The sequence below is a fragment of the Lactuca saligna genome, chromosome 4 (genome assembly GCF_052625555.1).
Source record: "Lactuca saligna cultivar CGN05327 chromosome 4, ASM5262555v1, whole genome shotgun sequence".
NCBI lineage: Eukaryota > Viridiplantae > Streptophyta > Magnoliopsida > Asterales > Asteraceae > Lactuca > Lactuca saligna.
The window spans coordinates 338,993,956-339,017,907 of record NC_136420.1 but is presented as its reverse complement, the minus strand read 5'-3'; the positions used below and the strand labels follow the sequence as shown (position 1 = coordinate 339,017,907).

General features: G+C 36.6%; 1 protein-coding gene across 1 annotated transcript; it reads left to right on the top strand.

Moving 5' to 3' along the window:
- The first annotated feature begins 10,333 nt into the window (after positions 1-10,333).
- On the top strand, positions 10,334-16,312 carry LOC145044263 (Glycosyl hydrolase family 38 protein). Its single transcript, XM_078993145.1, has 28 exons — positions 10,334-10,680; positions 10,793-10,876; positions 10,988-11,076; positions 11,171-11,345; positions 11,481-11,600; positions 11,679-11,762; positions 11,875-11,946; positions 12,034-12,147; positions 12,228-12,328; positions 12,415-12,508; positions 12,579-12,746; positions 12,816-12,896; positions 12,980-13,045; positions 13,129-13,185; positions 13,271-13,490; positions 13,576-13,715; positions 13,796-13,855; positions 13,956-14,015; positions 14,085-14,204; positions 14,319-14,438; positions 14,513-14,578; positions 14,644-14,756; positions 14,859-14,943; positions 15,058-15,168; positions 15,325-15,420; positions 15,524-15,571; positions 15,663-15,731; positions 15,813-16,312. The coding sequence occupies exons 1-28, from the start codon at positions 10,462-10,464 to the stop codon at positions 16,044-16,046; spliced, it is 3,066 nt and encodes a 1,021-aa protein (XP_078849271.1). The 5' UTR covers positions 10,334-10,461; the 3' UTR covers positions 16,047-16,312.
- The last annotated feature ends 7,640 nt before the right edge of the window (positions 16,313-23,952 follow it).

The window sequence follows — 23,952 nt, the reverse complement described above, 5'->3', positions numbered from 1 at the left end:
TCACTTCAAGGTTCTGGCAATCACTTCAGAAGGCACTTGGAACTAAGTTGGATATGAGCACAACTTATCATCCTCAGACTGATGGACAAAGTGAGAGAACAATTCAGACATTGGAAGATATGTTGACAGCCTGCTTCATCGACTTCGGCACGTCGTGGGACACTCATCTTCCTTTGGTCAAGTTTTCCTATAGAAACAGCTACCATACTAGCATCAAGGCTGCGCCATTTGAAGCCCTCTACAGCCACAAGTGCAGACCCCCTCTGTGCTGGGCTGAAGTGGTTGACACGCAATTAGTCAAGGGTAAAGTCCCTGACAGCACTCTCACGGGTCCTGAAATCATCCGAGAGACAATAGACAAGATCATCAAAAATAGAGAGTGATTGAAATCATCTCGGGATAGACAAAAGAGCTACGTCGATAAGAGACGAAAACCCTTCAAATTCCAGGTTGGTGACCGCATCCTTCTGAAGGTCTCGCCCTAGAAAGGCATGATACATTTCGGAAAATGTGGAAAGCTAAACCCAAGGTACGTTGGACCATTCGAGATCCTTTCTAGATCGGTCCCGTAGCATACAAACTCCAACTACCTCGAGACCTCAACAACATCCATCCTGTCTTCCACGTGCCGAACCTAAAGAAGTGTCTGTCCAATGAGACACTTGTGATTCCTCTCGATGAGATCGAATCAGACAAGGGCTACACTTCGTGGAAGAACCTGTCAAAATCATGGATCGGGAAGTCAAGCGTACAAAACAGAGTCGGATCCCGATAGTGAAGGTCCGATGGAATGCCAAGCGAGATCCTAAAATCACTTGGGAGTGGGAGGATTCAATAAAGCAGAAGTACCCCCATCTCTTTCCAAGTTCATGATTTTACTTTATCCTCGAATTTCGGGACGAAATTCCCTCTAACGAGGGGATGATGTGACAACCCGGAAAGAAGAATAAAGCTTCCATTGCAGAGGTAAACATCTAGATCTGATTCTATATGTTAGTTTTTGATATATGTATGCTAGATTAGGGTTTATAAGTCTTGGATTCATTGCATGTACAATAGAGAAACCTAGATCCAAGCATTAGAGTTTGTATGTGCACATAGGATTGTTCTTATGCATAAAACCCATCAGGAATCGTCCAAGGGCCTTCTGGAATGGTCCATTGGACTGCTTAAGGCCTAATGTGAATTTGTATTCTAATCCATTATAAGTATAATGAAGTACAATGAAGTACAAAGTAACTAAATGCTTCCATTATAAGTATAATGAAGTACAAAGTAACTAAATGCTTTTACAAATTCCCAAATCATAGTTACTTTAGGCAAAATGTGAATTTGTATGCTAATCCATGGAATTACACTTCATACCTTTGTCAAACGTTAGTGGAGCGTGTGTGGTTAACCGTCACACTAATTTGGGGTTGACATTGGTAGTGAATGGTGGCTCGATGTTTATCATAGATCAATAGAGCGTGTGTGGCTAATCGGCACATTGATTAGGTGATAGTAACATTGGGTGTACCACGTGATTCGCATGGTTATTCACACCTTGTTTGTCATCCTCGACATCACAGTCGCAAACCTGAAGGGCATAATCGAGATTTAAACATGTCATTGAAAATTTCAATTAATCTCAAAAGATCTAAGAGTTTCAATTCATTTAAAACTTAAACTTCATTTTTGTTTTTCATGGTGGAATTTGGTAAATCGTCATTTACCTACCTTCAAATATTCTGCAACTAGATTACGACATCCCTCTTCTAGGTTGTAGAGTATTGTGTTGGATCCTAGCCTTAATGACTCATTTAGGTGTTTTATTAAGGACTCAATCAACTTGACTTGAATTTTCTCCCGTTTTGTAGATGTATGGTTCTGATAATCATGGTCTTCCTGAATCCTTTGAAGATGATATTCCACGCTATGATTGAGGAACAAGCGAGCATGCTTCACTTCCTCCACCTCCTCCAATTTTTCTCCCTAACCCACAAGTTTGAAGGCTTGAAAATTTCAAGCTCACTCAAGCCCTTTTGGTAAGTAAACACGAAGATGGGAAACCTGTATGTGCACACGTCTTAGAGATAAAGTCACACATTGACAAGTTAAGGATGTTGGGTGTCGATATTTCAGGTGAGTTGGCTGTTGACTTGGTTCTGCAGTTGCTTCCTGAATCATATAGTGAGTTCATAAGAGAGTACTATATTATGGACCACGACGTGACCCTCATTGATCTCACTTATTTGTTTATAGCTGCTGAATCATCAATGATTTGGCGTGCTGATCAAGAAAACTTGTCTGGTGAATCAAACTCCCAAACTTTAATGGACACTGGCAACATTGGAAGTCCAGAAAGGACTAAGTATGAGATAGCTCATTGTTCCATTCCAAAAAGGTCCATTTGCTTCTATTGCCAAGAGAAGGGGCATTGGAGACGAAACTGCCCTATTTTCCTGAGAGATCTAAGAGATGGGAGAGTCAAGACGTATGGCTCTACTTCAGGTAAAATCCATTAACTAACTCTATAAGTTCCTATTTTTTGATTCTTAATACATGATGTTAAACGATTACATGATGTTTTGCAGGATCGAAGAAAAGAAAGGAAGCTTAAGGAAGAAGTGTGCCGAATCTGATCATGAAGAAATGGATTTCGATTGTGTGGATTCTAACATCGGATTTTTGAGCTGCTACTTTAGAGTTAGAATAGATTAGAGATATGTAATAGCATAGTTTTCATTTGAATTGCATTGTAAGGACAATTTTTCCGCAATAAAATAAATCTTGAGTTTTATCTTATCTATTTATCCTTACAATGGCATGTGTGAAAATGGATGTTTGTGTATTTCTAATTTTAGAAATGTTGAATTGGATATGATTCTTGGTTTTTTGCTAAATGTGGTAATGTCAAACGTTTACCAAATAGGGAGAGTTTCTTATCGCCCAAGTTTCAATTGAACAGAAACTTGGAATCATGCAACATGTATTGTATGATGAATAAAAAAACTTTCATATTTGGAAAATTGACTAATTCCTTGACAAAGAGTCAAGTGAAGGACTAGGGGATCAGGTACACTTGGTTATGCGTTGATAAAGTCCACCACAAAGAGTGATAAAATATTTATCTTGATTTACTAAAATTTAGTAAATATGGTTATACTTATAAGATTAAGTGTAATTCTGAGTTGATTGAAAGAGTTTCAATGAATGGTAGAACGAATAAGAAGAATCAATTTGGCAGAAAGATAAAAGTTTCTCCATTAAAAGAAGAAGGGAGAGTACCTTTTATTGCGTTTTATGATAAATATTAATGATTAAGAACCATTTCTCAGTTGATCCTCTAAGTGAGTCTTAGTGCATTTGTATGTCTAAAAAGAGGAATCGAGAATTGTGGAAATAGTTAAATCAAGTAGTCAATCATACTTCGTTCCAATATCGAGTCTTATTATACTCCAAGATTGTGAATTGAGTGACATGTCTTAAGAAAGTTTATAACACTCATCAAATGAGGAATTTGGAAAAGGGTTTTCTTATTCTTTCACATTTGAAATTGCTAAGTTGTGATGTCTTGGATAAGACAAAGACCAACTAAGACCAATTATGTGAAGTGTTTTGTCTTGATAAGAACTACACTAACTCTTGAATATTTGTTTTGTCAAGGAATGTTTCTTGACAAGAGAATCATATATGTTGAGAGGTTAGTGGGAGTTTTAATGATCTTGAAAAAGTTTCGAGAATATATCAAGAATAAATATTATCAATCATCACTAGCACGTGACTTGAGGTTTACAACCTATCGTGTTGACACAAGTTTGTTCTCTGTACCATTCCAGTTTAAGTCATCTATGCATATGATTTCTATGAGTTCTCAAATTGGCTTGCATAGAGGCAAGGCATCCTGATCAATTAAAGTACATTGATAGGTAAGGGTGAGCTTCTTGACAACCTGGAAGTAATGGTGGGCATTCGTGCTGCCATGAGGCAAGAAATAAAGATTGAACAAGTTCAGTCCATATGAGTTTGGATTTGTCGCAAATCTTGGTTTTGGCAAATTCACATGAATAGGAACACATACACCATAAAATCTAAGTGTCATAAGGTTTCTCTCCTTCATGAAAATGATTGTGAGGAAATGCTTTCACTAAGAAAGATTTTAAGAAGAAAGCAATTGTGATAATTGTATTCTCAAATTCAATTATGATTACGACATCCCTTTTCATAATTTGAATTGTGAGATTTGACAATTAGTCTAAACATTTGGGACTTATTAACATAAGTTCTAAATTTCTTTAGACACACGTGTGAGTCTTCTAAGGCAAAGGTGTATGAGTTTAAGAAGCTTAGATAAAGGCTTATTAAAGCATTATGTATTAGAAATATGAACTTAAGAAATTCAATAAGCATTGTTTTCTAGAAGTTTAGTTGTTTTCTGAATACATGTCAAAACTAGTGGGAGCATAAGTGTTATGCTGGTAAGAAAATAATCATCATGTTAGTGGGAGCATGATTATTATGGTAACTATTGCAAGTTAGCAATATTAATTATAGAAAACAAAGATTTACTTTGCAAAGTTGTAGGGATTGAAAAGTTGTTTTGCTATAATTAAGGGAGAGAATATTATACTTCGTTTCAAAATCTAAAGTTTAGATCGAGAAATGTTAATAAATTTAGTCAAGGATACACAATGCATTCTCAAAATCCGATTATTATTACGACATCCTTCTTCATAGTTCAAGTTGTGAGAACGCGACACATAAAATGTTATAGCAGAAGATTGATAAAGTATCATATCTTTATGTAAGACATTATGCATCATGTCCCATACGCTTCGGGTATAGGATCGACTTCATAGTGACCATTCTAAAATTTTCCAAATGCCTAGTGCATTAAGAGGGAAAAGGGACTAGAATCGGTTTTTGACTAAAATAATTAAACAACTATCAAAGGAGAATCCAAAGTTCGCTAAGAATTGGTCGCTTATGAGTAGTTGGAAGTATAGTACTGGATGGACCACATCGACATTATTATGAATAGATAAGATTCTATTTAGAATGAGTTGTCATATGATAAATATGGAAATGTTTCCATAATGGGAGTTGGATATTAAGAATCTATGTCTAGATTAGAAACTTTTATGCAAGAAGGATGTTCAAAGGAATGTACTTTGAATGAGAGACTCCACGACAATCGAATTGTCTTGTAACAATTTCTAATAGAGAACCTTGTGATTTCATTGGCTGAGTCTTAGTGACTTTGTGTTGTGACTTTAGAAAGGTTCGTTGCATAAAATGTTAGAATTTAACATATTATGATAGTGGCAAGAATTTGGTATTCTTACACTTATGATAAGGATTAGGAATTGTGAAATGAGCATCATTGGAAAAGTTTCAATTGATCTATTTCACAAAGTAAGGACCATAGGAAACATAATGTGCATGCTTGGTGCATGGGACAACTATTATCATAATTCAAGTGTTAAGTTGATTATTCGAAACATTATACAATCAATAATGAGTAGTCAATATGGTGACTAAATAAGAGGTGTTTTATTTATACTCAAAAGTTTTGAGGCCATATAGGATTAAGTATTATTATTGTGATTCACTTTGCATGTTTTGACTTCCAGAATAACTGGGTTATTCGAACCTCCACAGTCGGTCATACGTTGGAAGTAGGTATGAAGGAAGATTGTCATGAATATGTCTGTAGATTGTTTAATGTGTTTAGACATAGCACAAGTTTGCTATAGAGTTCATGAGTGCTTTAATAAGATTAGAGTATTGGATTAAACCCACGCTCACTTGAATCACTTCATGGATTTATCACGAGTGATTGTGAGACGATAATATTGTATATTCTTGAAACCGAGATGTGTAAGTTGTAATTACGATTCGGTTACACATTGATAATATGTAAACGCACCAGCAACTTGGTGTTATAAAACATATTGTTGTGTGTGATTTGATGAGTAAGAGTAAGCGAGCATGTGAGTCGAAATTTATCCATTCCTTTTACCCAAAGTGGGATAAGAGCAATATCTGTGGGCCCCTCGATGATTTAGTAATGACACCCTAAGCGCTTGGCCAAGCCGGGACTAAGTTGATGTGTTTAATTGTAGTATGTTGTCATTCGTCATAAATCGGATGTCAGTAAACAATACATAGACAGAGAGAATTATTTAAATCCATGTCTCGTGTCTATACGATATTTTGTAGAATGGAGGAATATATGATCCCTTATCTAAATGACACGCGTATTTGATAAGATCAGAGTTGACATCGGCTTTTGAAAGCTATGATTACTGATCAGGTTATGAAGTTATGAAAAATAGTTATTAGACTTATCCAAGTGAGAGACTGTTGGATTAGTGTCTAAGTCCATAACTATTTTGGTATGTACTTGACCCGATTATGAGCATGGTCCTTTTGGGTTGCCTTCACCATAGCAACTTGTAGGATGAATTAAGGAGAGAAAGGTTTAATTATGATTTATTAATATATTATAAGTATAATATATTAAAGGATAAATCATATTGTTTAATTAATATCAGTCAAGAGCTAATTAAGAATAAATTTTGTGGCTAAAAGAGATTAATTAAATTAAGGGGACTAATATTGTAATTATAAGATAGTTACAAAGTTGGGCTTAGGATCTATTAGATGGAAATTGACGAATTCTATATGGAGGTCCATAAAGAAATTGTCCAAGGGCCTTCTGGAATGGTCCATTGGACTGCTTAAGGCCTAAGCAGTCAGATTAGGGTTTCTTAGTTGAAAACCCTAATAACCTACATATATAAAGGACCCTTATGGCCCCAAAAACGTGGCTAAGACTTCCTTTAGGGTTTCTAGACATTTTTGGCTGCCCCCTCTCTTCTCCTCTTTATCCTTGTTGCTCTTGGTGTTTGTGACTCCATTAGAGGTGAAACACTTGAGGCACTAAGCTTTCTAAAGCCAATCAAATTAAGGAATAAATTGTTATTGCTACATAACAATCAAAGGTATTCTATAAACCCTAATTCAGTTTATATTATGTTAGATCTAGGGTTTATAGCTTTGGATATTCAATTGCATGTTCATTAGACAAACTAGATCCAAAGCATTAGGGTTTGCATGTACACCATAGGATTGATGTAGTGCTCAAAACCCATTAGTGGTATCAGATCCTATGGTTGTTTGTTAATGAATTTGATGCCTATTTGATTGAATATTAACTGAAAATCGAAAATTTTGAGTTTTTAGGGCTGGACTCGCTGAGTCCATGACTGAACTCGCCGAGTCCATGACTGAACTCGCCGAGTCCACTATGTACTCGACAAGTCCAGTGCTGACTCGCCGAGTCCACTTGGTACTCGACAAGTCCAGTGCTGACTCGACGAGTCAACGAGTCTGCCAGCTGATTTTCGCGATTTTCTTACTGTGTTGGCTTAAAATAATTACCAAAAACATTTTTAATTGATAAAATCCGATTTTTATTGATTTTGGGTGTTTATCCTTACCAAAATAGTAGATAATTACCAATTAATCGAATATTTATTGCCTTATATGAAAATGTTTAAATTATTTGATGAATTATCTTGCAAGGATTTGGATTAGGTCAAAATTAGATAATCACCAATTAATTGTTAATTGCCTTCTTTGAATTTGTGATCTAGAATATTCTTGATATAGTTTTGAAAAGTTTCAAAAACTTGCCCTCAAGTTTTGGAATTTAAATTTGATTAAAAGTTTAATTTGAAATATTAAATTCTAAAACCCTAGTATTTTGAAAAGTTCAAATTACACCCTTATGGTTTTGTTAATTAATTAAAGTGTATAATTAAAAGAGAGTTAATAAATCCATAAAGTTTGGTTTACATTTAAATAAATTAAAAGTATAATTAATTAAATTAGACAATCAAGTATTTTAAAAGTTTAAAATACACCCTATACTATATATAACATTAAAAGTCTAATATTATACATATGTATGAGTTAACTGTCAGTCTTACCGTTAGTAAGCCTTATTCACGAAACTGGTCTATAAAGGGTGTTTAAGTAAATTGTCTATAAAATGACGATTGAATGAGTATCCACTTTTATCCACCGTATTCTTGACTAGTGGAGGGTCGTTAGCCAAACGGGTAGGATAGGAAGAAACCTTCCATTATAAGTATAATGAAGTACAATGTAACATGATTTATGATATTTGTTATGAATTTTTTGATATTTACTCTGATATTTGATATGAGATTTTGATATGTTGACAATTGTTATGACATTTTTGAGATACATGATATATGACTTTTGTATGATGATGATATTTATAGTTTTATTAATGATTTAAAAAAACGAAAAATTTGGACCATATTTCTAGGGATGTTTCACAATACAAGTGTCGATTATGACAAATGGTGCTACTCCTAACACATGGATTCATGATACCCAAGATCGCGGAGGAATCTTCAATATTCCATCATATAGCCAAGATGTTGGAATTGGTCACGAGATAACAAAGAAACTTTGACAATTAAAGGATATGATCTCAAGTGTTTCAAGAGGAATCCAACCTAAATCTTGAAACTCAACATGTGGGTATTATAAATTTTTCATTTTCAGAAAAACGATTGACGATGGTTGAAACTTTGATGTTTTATTCAATAGTTTAAATATTTGTTTTTTTTATTATCTTTATATTTTCAATATTGACAAAGTTATAATGCTCCATAACGACTTGTAATCAGATCTTATATACAAATTTCAAAGCAAGTTACTGTGTGCATTAAAGTTATATTTTGGTCACTTACATAATTTATTTTCGTTTTTATTGATTTCCTTAAGATACAATTTCAAACTTTATTTTCGTCCGACTACTCCATATGTAATTGTTTCGATCACAATTTTATTTTGATACTTTTGTAAACCACTTGATATGCTATTATGTGGATTGTTGACATTTGTAAATCACATTTTAAATACAAATTGCAAATAAACTACCACATGCATTAAAGTTAGGCTTTAGTCTTTTATAGTTTTTGTTTTTATCGATCAAAAACGAATTCTAGGTCGTAAAATGCTAGTTTCATGTAATTTGGCTTCTTTTAATCACCCACATGTAAACAACTATCTAACCTAGTCTCTCTCTCTCTCTCTCTCTCTCTTTCTATATATAATAATAATAATAATAATAAATAAATAAATAAATAAATGTCTTTTTTTTCTTCAACAACATTCATTTGAAACCCCCAACCTTCCAACTTCTTTTTAAATTGTTAGATTAAATCCAATATTATTGTAATTTCAATATTAATTATTTATTCTCACTATAATATAATTAGTTTGTTAATCTAAATATGATGTTAAATTCAAAACATAATTTTTATAACATATTCAAAACCTATTTTTTTTTTTCTAAAACCTATTTTTTTTTCTAAATAGTTAAAAAGTTTAAATATAAGATCTAAATAAAAATATCAAATTAACGAAAAATAATAATAATTAACGTTGACTTTTTATAATAATAATTTTTTCCCTCAAAATAGATAATTTAAAATAAATTAGAAAGTTTAAAAGTTTAAATATAATATTAAATTTAAAACATTTATCAAAAGATAGTTTTAAAATTCATTAAAATAATAAAGATATAAATAAAATATTAAATATAAAACCTACATCTAATTCCACATTCATATACAACTATGCATGTATTTCATTGAAATAATATCAAATAAAATATATCTATCTAAATTGAGTTTATTTTTATTTTTATAGACTATTAAGATGATATGATTTTAAATAAAATAATATAAGATCTATTATTTGATACTTATAGATCCATTACGAAAGTAATTTCGTACAACCATGTTTGATAATGTTTATCATTTATTTAAAATATTTAGAATGTTTTATAATAAATTAGTATAAAAGTTATTAATTTAAAATTACTAACAAGAATTTATTTATTTTAATAACATATATTTATTAATATTTAAATCCTATTTTTCCATATAAACATTCTATTTGATTTTTAAGATTTTTTATTAGTTGAATTTGTATTGTTTTTCAGAAAATAAAAAATTATAAATAATTTATTATAGGATGATATTTTAAGATTTTTTATTAGTTGAATTTGTATTTTATTCCAACCATTTATTTGATTTTTAATTTTTCCATATGAATTTACGACCTTAGTCCCAAAATTATTTTTAAAAATATTTAAGAAGTGTTAATTTAGCAACATCTTTTTGGACCATGGTAAACTTTAGCTTTACTCCATTAATTAATGATTATGATTATTTCGGATAAGAAATTCTCAGTTGTCACTTAAGCCGGGCAGCTGTCTACATCTACCAATATTAATACTGCACGGGAAGACCGAGTCACTCACAAGAGGCGTTTGTTCTTATCGTTTTGGGGGTCGATTTTCTCTGTGATGATCTTACAAACCATCACACCAAACCAAACCTTCACAGATCTGCAATAGACAGGACATCAATGGGGGAAGCGAAGATGATGAAGCGGTCGCTCGATATTTCAGCTTTAGTAGTGTTCCTCTGCTTTTTGGGCGGGGAGTGCAAGTATATGGTGTATGATACTTCTCAAAGCACCCAGGCTGAAAAGATCAATGTTCATTTGGTACCCCACTCTCATGACGACGTTGGCTGGCTGAAGACCGTCGATCAATACTACACCGGTGCTAATAATTCCATTCGGGTAGGGGTACCATCAACTCCCTTTTTTCTTTCTCTGTGTGCGAATTCATAGTGATCGCTGCATAGCATTAACAAGTGGTCGATTTCATTCATTTCTTGGTAATTTGTTACAGGGTGCCTGTGTCCAGAACGTGTTAGACTCCGTGATTTCAGCTTTGCTCGATGACAAGAATCGCAAGTTCATCTACGTTGAAATGGTTAGCTCTCGTTGCTGTTCAATTGACTTCTTATCTACTACCAATTCCGATTCCACATAGAAACCTTTCTATTCTATCTACAAAATTAGAGATTCATCTGTTTTTTCCCAGGCATTCTTCCAGCGGTGGTGGAACCAGCAGAGCGAACTGCTCAAGACTAAAGTCAAGGAGCTCGTCAACACTGGTCAACTTGAATTCATGTCTGTTGACTACGTTAAATATTGAATCTGTTGTATCAAAGAAACATTGTATTGTACTTGTTCTTAACCCTACTTAATTAATTGCTGTTTCAAGAAATGGGGGTATGTGCATGCACGACGAGGCAACACCACATTACATTGACTTGATCGATCAAACAACTTTGGGACACATGTTTATACACCGGGAATTTGGTCAAAAACCTAGAGTTGGTTGGCAGATCGATCCTTTCGGCCACTCTTCTGTTCAAGCTTACTTGCTGGGTGCCGAGGTATGGACTTTGATCTCCCCCCTTATTTCATGTTTATATTTCTGTTCAATCTCGTTATAATTGTTTCAGAAAAGACTGAGGGGCATACTTAAATTATGTCAAATTTCGATTACTACATAAAACATTTAATTACAGGTGGGATTTGACTCTCTCTTTTTTGCTCGAATGGATTATCAAGATAGGGCTAAGAGGAAAATTGACAAGACTCTTGAGGTTGTATGGCAGGGTTCTAAGTCTCTTGGTTCATCTTCACAGGTGTGCACACAAAACATAACATATTTAAGTAATTTATTGCGAACTGTTGAAAAATCTTTCTCAACGACCGACTTGCAGTTATTTACTGGTATATTTCCCAGACATTATGATCCCCCAGATGGTTTCACATTTGAAATAAATGATGTATCTCCTCCTATTCAGGTAAAAAATAAAACACTGTCACTGTGTTGTGTGATATTTGATTTGTATGTATTGTAGGGTTATTTTGTTTTTCTTACTAGTAAATAGTAATACTAATTCTATTATATAATAGGATGATGTTCTCCTGTTTGACTACAATGTTCAAGAGCGGGTAAATGATTTTGTGGCTGCAGCCATGGCTCAGGTATAAGGTGTGACATGAAACTTTGTATGTAGGTATATATAAAATAATAAGGAGCTATGTCTCTTCTAAATCCTAATTATATTTCAGGCTAATGTAACAAGGACAAACCATATAATGTGGGCCATGGGAACCGATTTCCGGTATCAATATGCAGTTTCATGGTTCAGACAGATGGACAAATTCATTCATTATGTTAACCTGGTATTTGCCTTTCTTTTCATCTGTTATTTTCTCTTAGATTAAAATTAATAATTAATAATTGTTTTATTGGTATTGTTAAGGATGGGCGTGTGAATGCACTGTATTCTACCCCATCCATTTACACAGATGCGAAACATGCAGCCGATGAAACATGGCCTCTAAAAACTGATGACTTCTTCCCGTAAGTAAATGAATACCCTTTCCTCTATGTTGTGGATGTGATTGTGATTGTGATTGTGTCCTAAAAGATGAAATCAAAACTTTTAGATATGCAGATAAAGAAAATACGTACTGGACAGGATACTTCACTAGCAGGCCAGCTTTTAAAGGTTATGTGAGGACAATGAGCGGTTACCATTTGGTAAGTTACTAATACTTGTTTTAAAGTTTAAACAATCACTCACCTGCTACAATTTACAAATTCAATTCAGGCTGCAAGACAGTTAGAATTTTACAAAGGGAGGAACAATTCTGGACCAAATACAGATGCCTTGGCCGATGCTCTAGCAATTGCTCAACATCATGATGCAGTTAGTGGTACACAAAGGCAGCATGTGGCTTCTGATTATGCAATGCGTATCTCAATGGGCTATGTACAGGTAGCTACACCTTATAAAACCAAACATGATGAATGATATTTATTAACATCGATTGATAAAACAATGCAGGCTGAGGAAGTAGTAGCTTCATCATTAGCATTTTTAACATCATCAAGATCAAGTAAAACTTCAGTTGGCACGATTCACCAAGTAATCTTATGCAACTTCTAATTTTGATTAAAGATTTGCCCAATAGCTAATTTAGTTAGTGGTAACTAATTTTGATATTTCAGTGTCCTCTCCTTAACATAAGTTACTGTCCTCCCTCAGAAGCTGTTTTGGCTAATGGAAATAGTTTGGTGAGCATAATGCTCTTCTTGATTTTCTTATTTATTTCATGTCTAGATTCTGAGTATAATGTCAAGCCTTGTTATATTTATAGGTGGTAGTTGTCTACAACCCCCTAGGATGGAATAGAGAAGAAGTGGTCCGAATTCCTGTGAGTTTGTTTCAGTCCCATTTATTTGACTTTAGTTTCGATTCTATAATATGGTTTTATTGACTTGATTCAATAAATGCTACAGGTTTCCTCCAATGAGTTAATTGTTCTGGATTCAAATGGAAGAGAAATAGAATCACAGCTGCTTCCTATGTTTAATGCCTCTTTAAACATGAGAAAGTACCATGTTAAAGCATATCTTGGTAAAACTCCAAGCAATACACCCAAATATTGGCTTGGATTTACAGCATCTTTACCACCTCTTGGTTTCAACACCTACATCATCTCCAATGCAAAACACGCAGGTCAACTCTTTGAATGTATTGTTCAAATTTGGAAATCTTTATGTCAAGGATCATATCATATGACACGCGTACTGATGATCAACAGATACAAGTTTAACAATGTCGACAGTTCTGACATCAGACAATATTAGTGATGAAACTGTAGTTGTTGGTGGAGGAAATTTGAAGCTGCATTATGCTACAGACGAGGGAAAGCTTATACGTTATACAAATAAAAGAAGCTTGGTAACTATTCCTTAAATCCAAATATACTATTTAATTTTTCAGCTTGATAGACATTCTCTTTTTTGGCACATGGTTTGAAGGTTGAAGGAGCCATGGAACACTCGTACAGCTACTATTCTGGTTATAATGGGACAGACCAGGTATATTCAATTTCTCAACTAGAATGTGTGTGTGTGTGTGTGTGTGAAGTTAATTACATGAATTTTGTTCATTTTCTGATGTTGTTCCTAATTTTTGAAGGCTTCTGGAGCTTATATCTTCCGTCCTAATGCCACATTTCCAATAAAATCTCAAGGGCAGGTAAACCATACTCTTTTGGGGTAGTTATCCACTACTGTTGCAAGTGACTAATGATTTCTTTCGTTGCAGAAAGCTTTTACTATCGTGAGGGGACCACTAATGGATGAAGTGCACCAACAGTTAAACTCCTGGATATATCAGGTCACCCGTGTATACAAGGAGAAGGAACATGCTGAAGTTGAGTTTATCGTAAGAATTTTATTCCCTTTTGAGTTAGTGTAGTTGTAGTAGTTTCCTGTTGACCAGTATGTGTGTGTGTGTGTGTATTCTCTAATTACATATCTTATGATTTGGTACTACCAGATTGGACCTATCCCTATAGATGATGGTGTTGGGAAAGAAATAACAACTCAGATCACAAGTGCCTTGAAGACAAACAAAACATTCTATACAGATTCTAACGGGAGAGACTTCATTAAAAGGGTATATATTTTATAGATGGCTGTTTCTGTACTCTAATACTTGTCTCTCACATGATAAAATTTACTGTATTGCAGGTTCGTGATTTCAGAACAGATTGGGAGCTGCAAGTGAATGAACCAGTTGCTGGAAATTATTACCCAGTACGTGTTCACATGTCATCATTGTAGTGTGTTTTATGATTAATGTAATAAAATGATTTGGTTAGATAAATCTTGGAGCTTATGTTGAGGATGGAAGTATGGAACTCTCAGTGTTGGTGGATCGTGCAGTAGGTGGCTCTAGTTTAGTAGATGGTCAAATAGAACTAATGCTTCATAGGTATCAGTCTCATTCAAACATTAATTGTAACTTATAAATATATATATATATATATATATATATATATATATATTATAATTTGCTTTCTTTGTAATATAATAGGAGGCTATTATATGATGACGTGAAAGGTGTTGGTGAGGTGCTAAATGAGACAGTGTGTGTCCTGAATGATTGCAAGGGCCTGATGGTAATCATTTTGCTTCATTGCAGTATGTCCATCAATGATGGAGTCGAGTAGTTAAACATATGAACTCTAATCAACATAACGTGCACTCTTTCCTTGTTTTATATTGTTTTCCAGATCCAAGGAAAATATTATATTAGAATGGATCCAGTAGGAGATGGAGCCAAGTGGCGTCGCACATTTGGTCAAGAAATTTATTCTCCACTCCTTGTGGCATTTGCACAACAGGTTAACTGATCTTTTGTTTGTTTATTTTTTCATTTTTTTTTTGTAAATAAATATACAGCCCTTATATATATATATATATATATATATATATATATATATATATATATATATATATATATATATATATATATATATATATATATATATTTGTTGCAGGATGGAAGTGATTGGAAAAATGATCATGTATCATCCTTCTCGATGATTGATGCATCCTATAGCTTGCCAAACAACACAGCTATTATAACTCTACAGGTATAATATATATAATCATTATACTTGGTGGACTAGTAAATTTGTTCATTGGGGCTATTCATACCATGATTAAGTTGATTTGTATTGTATTTGATGATTGCAGGAGCTTGAAAGTGGAAAAGCACTCCTTCGTTTGGCTCATCTATACGAGGTTCAACCAGACTGTTCCAAGTTTTTTTTTCCTCATGAAATGTTTAGTTATGATTATAAACTGGCGGGGCGTTTGTTATATGGATTGAAAGGTGGGGGAAGACAAAGATTACTCTGTAATGGCAAGTGTGGAGCTGAAGAAGCTGTTCCCAGATAGGAAGGTATATCCATAAGTTGGTTTTAAATGTGATTATTTTGTTGTCCATTTGATTTCTGTGTGTGTGTGTGTGTGTGTTTCTCAGATAAGGAAGGTAACAGAGATGAATCTGTCGGGTAATCAAGAAAGAGGCGAGATGGAGAGGAAGAAGCTTGCTTGGAAAGTGAAAGGTGGATCTGAGAGGGAGATAGTTAGGGGAGGTGGGGTTGATCCTGAAAAGCTAGTGGTGGAACTTGGGCCCATGGAAATCCGAACATTCTTCATCGACTTGTATTATCTTGGGATGTTTGGTTCGGTTAATGATGAGGTGTTTGGCTGATGACTATGTTTACTGGTGACATCGATCCAATCTGTCTCCAATACGAATACGAGGGAACAAATAAAAATGGAAAACAGAAAATGTGGGCTGCTCTTTTTGCAGGCCGACCTTGGGTTGTACAACCCAAGGTTTGTGCTTTTCCACATCAAAGTTGAAACATGGACGCGTGTTGATGTTTTTATTTGACATTTTTTCTTTTGATTTGGTTATAAACTGGAATCTTTTATTTTTATAAAAAAGTAACAAAATCCGAATACTTTTATAAATAGTTAATATCACCATAATTTTAGTTTTGTTTTATATTTAAAGACATCTTTAAAAATGTCCGATGGTTTTCAAAAAAATTGAGTTCACTTCTTAATTTTTTTTAAAGATCATCTTTGTGGTTTGAAAACTTTGGATCATCTTTATGGCTAACACTGTGAGTCTAACCATGTGAGGGTAACGTCTTGATCATTCTTGAAGTTGTTTTGAAATTTTTATTAATTGATTTTATTAATAAAGAAAATAACTCCTCTCTCTCTCTCTCTCTCTCTCTCTCTCTCTCTCTCTCTCCAACCACCATCGAATTGCTGCCATCCTTTGTTGCCATGCTGTTGACTATTTCAAGAATAGATGATTTTGCCATTGGAGCTGTGATGGATTAGAAATGGTGTAGCCATGTGCAAAAGAAAGAGAGGAGAGGCGAATTTATTGGTGAAATGATGACGATACTTATCCGATCCATTAACTACTAGTGCATTCACATTTACTCTTACATATTCCCAAACATCAGGTTTGAGATAATCACAAGTGCAACCCATGGAGGCAACACTATTGCTTCCTATCAGTTAAAAACAAAAATACAAAAACAAAGGATCAACAGATGCATGACGATTGTCATTTTAGTGTGTTTGTTCAATCATATACCCGTGTGGATTTGAGAACTTCATGAAAGGAACCATCATGAAGCTTGGTATCCTCCTTGCAGATTGCATCAAAGTTAGTCATGAGTTAGTGAGGTTTCAATATTCATTTTCAACGGCTCTCGATTCTTGAGAATATCATATTATAAACACACACTCTGGTAAATTTCTCTCTATCTCGTATCTCTTATAACCTAAGACATGTATGTATTGTGTTAGATGCATGAATCAACAACATACTTTTGTTTGTCTTCTAAAAATTCTCAAAACTTCAAGAATAGGGGTTGTAATTTTGTCTAGCCTAGGAACTCTAGTTGTCTCCTTCATTCTGATCTTGCTTATGTTCTCCCTTGATAATAAGCATATTATCCTCGACATACACCTTTAGATCTTCCTTGGAGAGTCTCAGAATGTTAAATCTCATCTTGATTTCATTCTCAATAGAAGACACCCAATTCATAACACTCATTTTTTCGTGATAAATCTCTAAATTAATCGAAAATAGAAAAAGTTAATTGCACCTTAATGAATCAATATTCATGTTAATGAGCAGTTGGGAACGCCAATTCATGAAAGGAACCATCATGAAGCTTGGTATCCTCCTTGCAGATTGTATCAAACTTAGTCATGAGTTAGTGAGGTTTCAATATTCATTTTCAACGGTTCACGATTCTTGAGAATATCATATTATAAACATACACTCTGGTCAATTTCTCTCTATCCCGTATCTCTTATAACCTATGACATGTATGTATGGTGTTAGATGCATAAATCAACAACATACGTTTGATTGTCTTCTAAAAAATTCTCAAAAATTCAAGAATAAGGGTTGTAATTTTGTCTAGCCCAAGAACTCTAGTTGTGTAACATCCGGTTCTTGGTATGTATTTAAAATCATAATTTATGCACTTTCATAGAGAAACTCGACGTATTGGGAGCCCCAGACTCGTCGAGTAGAGATGAACTAGTACGCGGGTTAAGAAACCTACTCGACGAGTTGAAGGCCTCAACTCGACGAGTAGGCTGGCAGAAATGAAACCCTAAGTTTTAGGATTTTGTACCCTATTTAAAGGCCTTAATGTTTCATTGTAGCCTCCCTCATCGTCCCCTCAAAACCCTAATCGTTCCTCTTTCCCCATTTTGAGTGTGTGTGAGCCTAAAGAGTGTTCTTTGGTGCTTTTCTTGAAGGAGTGTGAAGTTGGTGGTGCAAAGTTGAAAGGAAAAGCTTTAGATATGGGATTTTCAGTGTTTCTGCAACCATTTGGAGGTATAAACTCGATACATTGACTATTTATTTGCTAGATCTATCCTTTGAGAAGTTTATGGCCTTTAGTAGCTTATTTTGGTGTTGTTCATGGATTTGAACATGTTATGAAGTCATGACTTCAGATCTAGACATTTCATGACCTATTGAGACTTAAAGTTGCCAGCTTTATCAAGTATTGGCTCTCCTGCATGCCTTAGGTCCCTTATAAAGCTTAGTTTTAATGTTTTAAGCCTCTTGATACCATGCATGGACGTAAAGTTAGCAACTTTACGTGGTATCTCAGCCCAAGGGGACCAGATCTATGGTTTGGAGGCATTAGAATTTCTTGGAAGTGACTGAATGAGTTAAGACTAAGTAACTCGACGAGTTGTTTACCCAACTCTGCGAGTTGGATCGTGGTCCACCGACCTTTTTGATTACTGAGAAAACTCGATGAGTTGAAGAGATGACTCGGCAAGTTTGCTAAGGTTTTCTCGGTTTTCAGAAGATAGAAGAAACTCGACGAGTTGTACTGAAAAGTCCCAATTCTGTGGAGAAGGAGGAACTCGGTGAGTTGGATGAAAACTCGACGAGTTGGATTGCGATTTCACGATTATGTGATTTATAGGAACTCGGCGAGTTGATTCAACTCGTAGCGTTGACTTTGACTTAGACCAAAGTTGACCCTTAAGGGGTTATGAGTATGAAAGGGTGATTAAGGAAATCTTTTATGTATAGAAGCTTGAGTTGGGTTGATTTTCGAAGCCGAGGATTTTTAGCTACATTCTAATATTTGAGGTGAGTTACCTTCCTATATGAGTGGGTCGAAGGCACCAATGTCGGTCCACTAGTAGTTGTTTATAGTAGAGATGATTGTCTTTATGATAATTGTTTGGTATGTCACTATCTGTTATGCTTTATTGCTAGTATGCTATGATAGTATGTGATAGTGGTAGGAGGAGCAGATTAGACCCTGTAACCGATTGAGATAAACCATAGGGTAGGTCGGACACCTAGATATGCCTGACAATATGGTTATGATATCTTATTATATGGTAGTGGTAGGGGTGAAATAGACCCTGTAACTGGTTGAGATAAACTGGAGGCTAGGTCGGGCACCCAGATATGCCTGACAGGGTAGGTTGGGCACCCAGATATGCCTGAAAGGGGTAGGTCAGGCACCCCGATATGCCTGACATGGGTAGGTCGAGCACCTAGGTATGCGCAACAGGGTAGGTCGGGCACCCAAATATGCCTGATAGTATGTTTATTGTATGGTATGTGGTATGATGTGGGAACTCACTAAGCTTTGTGCTTATGGTTTTCAGTTTTGGTTTCAGGTACTTCTTCTTCGAAAGGAAAGGAGTCGCCATGATTGCAGCCCATCACACCATGATTTCCACACATGAGATCTTTGGGAGTTATACTCCAATGATGTTATATTTTGACATGTTTGCTTTTTGACATTTTGGTTTTGATATGGATGACACAATGGATGTTTTTATACTAATGGTTTTATAATTACTTAATTTAAAATGAAAATTTTCGGTCTTGAATTTTGGGATGTTACAAGTTGGTATCAAAGCCTTAGTTTGAGGGATGCAGGTACACTCTCGGATGTGTGTGAACTCAAATCAAGGGGTTAAAAGGTTTTTACAAGAAAAATAATTTTTCGAAAAGTTAAAATTAAGGGTTTTTGAGAAAGAACAAGGAGTGTGATGCGTGCAATCGGCCGACCTCAAGTAAGTTTCCCCAAGATACCATACATGTTTGCTATGATATATGATATGATTATGAAAATTTCATGTTAGAAAAGGGCTAAGGATCTAGGAAGGATGCCTTATATGCCTGCTATATGTGCTTACTGAATTGCATGCTAGTACTGATGAGTCAGTGATATGATGACTTGAATAGGATACACTGGTTTTGGTTACTCAATGCACGAATGTTGCTTGCTTTGTGCTTTTAGGAGTCCTAGTTATCTTTAACTAACTAGTAAATGAATACATTAAGTTACATATTACGAGGACCAAATAATTCCAAAAGGTTAGGTCTATCCCTATTTCACAACTCTTGTTTAAGTCCAACCGTTGTAGGGTAGGACCTCTCATTCGAAGAATTATATGGTCTTAGTAATATGTAATGGTATTCGCAAGCTAGTTAAGGAGAGATAGTAAGGACTTCTTATGCAATTGATGACAAAGAGTAGGTCGGAGAATACCCTAGGGTAAGCCTAGGACGATATTAGTATAATGAGCAGTAGTAGTGAAAGGGAATTGGTGAGGTCGAAGCAATCCTTGAGGAAAGTACGGATAGATGTGGAAGGTAGTATGGATCCGTACTACTGAAAGCAAAGGATCTGTACTCGAGTCAAGGAGAACTGAGATTAAACCAGGGAACTTGTAGTGAGCATGAGGTCTCTTGATATTATGTATGACTCTGATGATTGTGTGGTTTGTTTCAAAATGGTGATGACACATCACATAGCAGGAGGTTCAGGATCTGGGTGAGGTTCAGTTACGGGTCCCGAGCCAGTTGACGATGGATTGTGAGAGTTCATTGCATCCTAGATTACGAGAGGCATCCTTGAGGCGACCCCAGTGATTTTCAGGTCGATCAAGGAGGGTATCATTGAGATGATGGAGGATCGCCTTAGGGGATTCAAGAGTGACATGGCACCATGCCAGTCAGGGACTCGTACGCTCTCCTTCAAGGATTTTAGGTAATGCAGAGCACCAGACTTGTACGGGCTGAAAGACCCCATTGTGTCCAGGAGATGGATCGCAGACATGGAGTCTGCATAGGTGTTGAGCTTATACCATGAGTGTCGAAGGCCAGGTTCACTACTGGGTTTTTGAGGGAGCGAGCTAGAGACTGGTGGGAGGCAGTCAGTGATACTTTTGGACCCCCAACCATCGAGGTCATAACTTGGTCAGATTTTGTGTCCAGGTTTCGGGCGGAGTTTGTGCCAGCCGTGGAGGTTCAATAGCTGGCCATAGAGTTTTTGGATATGAGACAGAATACGAAGACAGTGGTGTAGATTACCTTCAAATTCAGGGAGAGGGCCTTGCTGGTACCTCAGTACGCGGGTGATGAGGAGATGAAGAAAACTCGGTACCATGATATGTTGAGAGCTGACATTCGGAAATATGTCAGCTATTCGGCGTGCCCGACTTTGGACGATATGATAACTAGGGCACGCGAGAGGGGGATTAATATAGAGCATGTTAGGAAGAGGAAGGCGGAGGCTAGGTAGACGATTGGGGTTTTGGTGAAGAAACCCAAGGGATTCAACTCGAGGTTGAAGGGCCAGCAGGGTCAGAGCCGATGTGGGAAATGCGGCAGGCCACACGAGGGAGTGTGCAGAGCTAGGGGATAGGGCTACTAAAAGTGCGGCAAGACAGGGCACTTTAGCAAGGATTGTACTGCCCCTACCCCCACCATTCATACATTAGACCTGATTTTCTTTCATTACAATAAGAGGGGCCATAAAAAGGCCAACTGCCCAAGATTGGTATCAGGAGTACTAGTGGCGGCGCCAGCTTCAGCGACCCTGCGGATCATAGATGGCCGACAGGGCAAGACAGATGCTCCAGTGGTTAGGAGCCGAGCCTTCCAGATGACAGCCGAGGAGGCACATGTCACACCAGATGTGGTAACTGGATCTTTCCATGTGAACGATATTCCAATATTGGTGTTATTTGACTTGGGAGCTACCCGATCATTCGTATCTCTTGCACTGATCAAGAGGTTTTCCGAGTCTACGAGTATGTTGGATTTTCCTTTGGAGGTCGAGATTACGGACGTTCGATCCGTTCGGACATTAGAGGTTTATAGAGATTGTGTCCCGAGGATGTATGACGAGCGTTATCTCGTGGATTTGGTTCCCATTCCTTTGCGTGGGAACAAGGTCATCATAGGCATGGATTGGTTGAGCCCTAATGAGGAGGTGATCGACTATGAGTAGTAGTTGATTCGGGTTAGGACCCTAAGTGGTGGAGAGCTAGTGATTCAGGGAGAGAGACGGCAGCGTGGACCGATCATGTGTTCAGCAGCGAAAGCTAGACGCTACCTTCATCAAGGATGTACAAGTTTTGTTGCCTAAGTTATGGAAACCTGAGAGGAGGGTAAGGTGATCGTGAGCGACGTGCCAGTTGTATGGGAGTATCTGGGTGTGTTCCCAAAGGATTTTTCTGGGATACCTCCGGAGAGATAGGTGTAGTTCAGGATTGACCTAGTTCTGGGTGCGGCTCTAATAGCCAAGGCACCATATCTATCGACTCCTACCGAGATGCAATATTTGTCTATATAGCTACAGGAGCTGTGAGACAAGGGATTTATCAGGCTGAGTAGTTCACCTTGGGGAGCCCTGATTCTATTTGTGAAGAAGAAGGACGAATCCCATCGAATGTGTATAGACTACCAGGAGTTGAATAAGGTAATGGTGAAGAATCATTACCCACTCCCGAGGATTAACGATCTCTTCGACCAGCTTCAGGGAGCATCTTGGTTCTCCAAGATTGATATGCGATCAGGCTACCATCATATGAGAGTCAGAGATGAGGATGTACAGAAGATAACCTTTCAGACTCGATATGGTCATTACGAGTTCGTCTTGATGTCGTTTGGGCTCACCAATGCTCCTGCCGCGTTCATGGATCTTATGAACCGCATATGCAAACCGATGCTGGATTGGTCTGTGATAGTATTTAGTGATGACATATTGGTTTACTCCAATCCGTAGGATCAACATGAGGAACACCTGAGGGAGGTGTTGGATACATCAAGGAGGGAGAGACTTTTCGCAAAGTTCTCCAAGTGCGAGTTTTGGCTGTGTGAGGTGCAGTTTCTTGGGCATCTCGTCAACCAGAACGGTATACTGGTCGTTTTGGCAAAGGTAGAGGCCGTGATGAGATGGGAAGTTCCCAGGTCTCCATCCGAGATTTGGATTTTTCTTGGTCTGACGGGTTACTATCAGAGATCCATCCATGATTTCTCCAAGATCGCTGTTCCACTGACCCGATTGACCAAGAAGTCGGTGACATTCTGCTGGGGGCTTGAGCAGCAGGCAGCGTTCAAAACTTTGAGGCAGAGGTTATGCGAGGAACCGATCCTACCCATGCCAGAGGGTGTTGAAGATTTCGTAGTATATTGTGACGCGTCTATCTCTGGTTTAAGTGTAGTGTTGATGTAGAGAGGGCATGTCATCGCTTACGCCTCGTGTAACATCCCAAAAATGATGACCAAAAATTTCATTTTTAATTATTACATATACTATAGTTATCAAAATCATTCCATCCAAAAACATGATTCATAGTATCAATCAGAGTTTCATATCAAAAGTCATGTCACTATATAAGAGTAAAACATCCCATGCTAAACAAAATGGTGTGTGCACTGCAGTCATCCCAAGCTCTCCCCTTTTCTACAAGAAGTAAGTGAAACCAAAATTGAAAACTGTAAGCACAAAGCTTAGTCAGTCTCCCCAAACTACCACATACCATACACATAAATCATACTACTAGGATATACGAGCCCCACCCACACTCAAGGAGACACGGGCCCCGCCCACACTCGACTACTAGGAGATAAGGGCCTCGCCCACACTCTTATGACTAGGAGATACGAGCCCCACCCACACTTGTCTAACAACGAGAGATGGGCCCCGCCTACACTCGGCTAATTATGAGATACGGGCCCCACCCACAATCATATAACTATGAGATACGAGCCCCGCCCACACTCAGCTACTAAG

Coding starts and splice junctions, on each gene's coding strand:
- LOC145044263 (XM_078993145.1), top strand. CDS start 10,462: ATGGGGGAAGCGAAGATGATGAAGCGGTCGCTCGATATTTCAGCTTTA. Junction 11,763..11,874: donor ATGTATCTCCTCCTATTCAG/GTAAAAAATAAA, acceptor ATTATATAATAG/GATGATGTTCTCCTGTTTGA. Junction 13,491..13,575: donor CTCCAATGCAAAACACGCAG/GTCAACTCTTTG, acceptor GATGATCAACAG/ATACAAGTTTAACAATGTCG.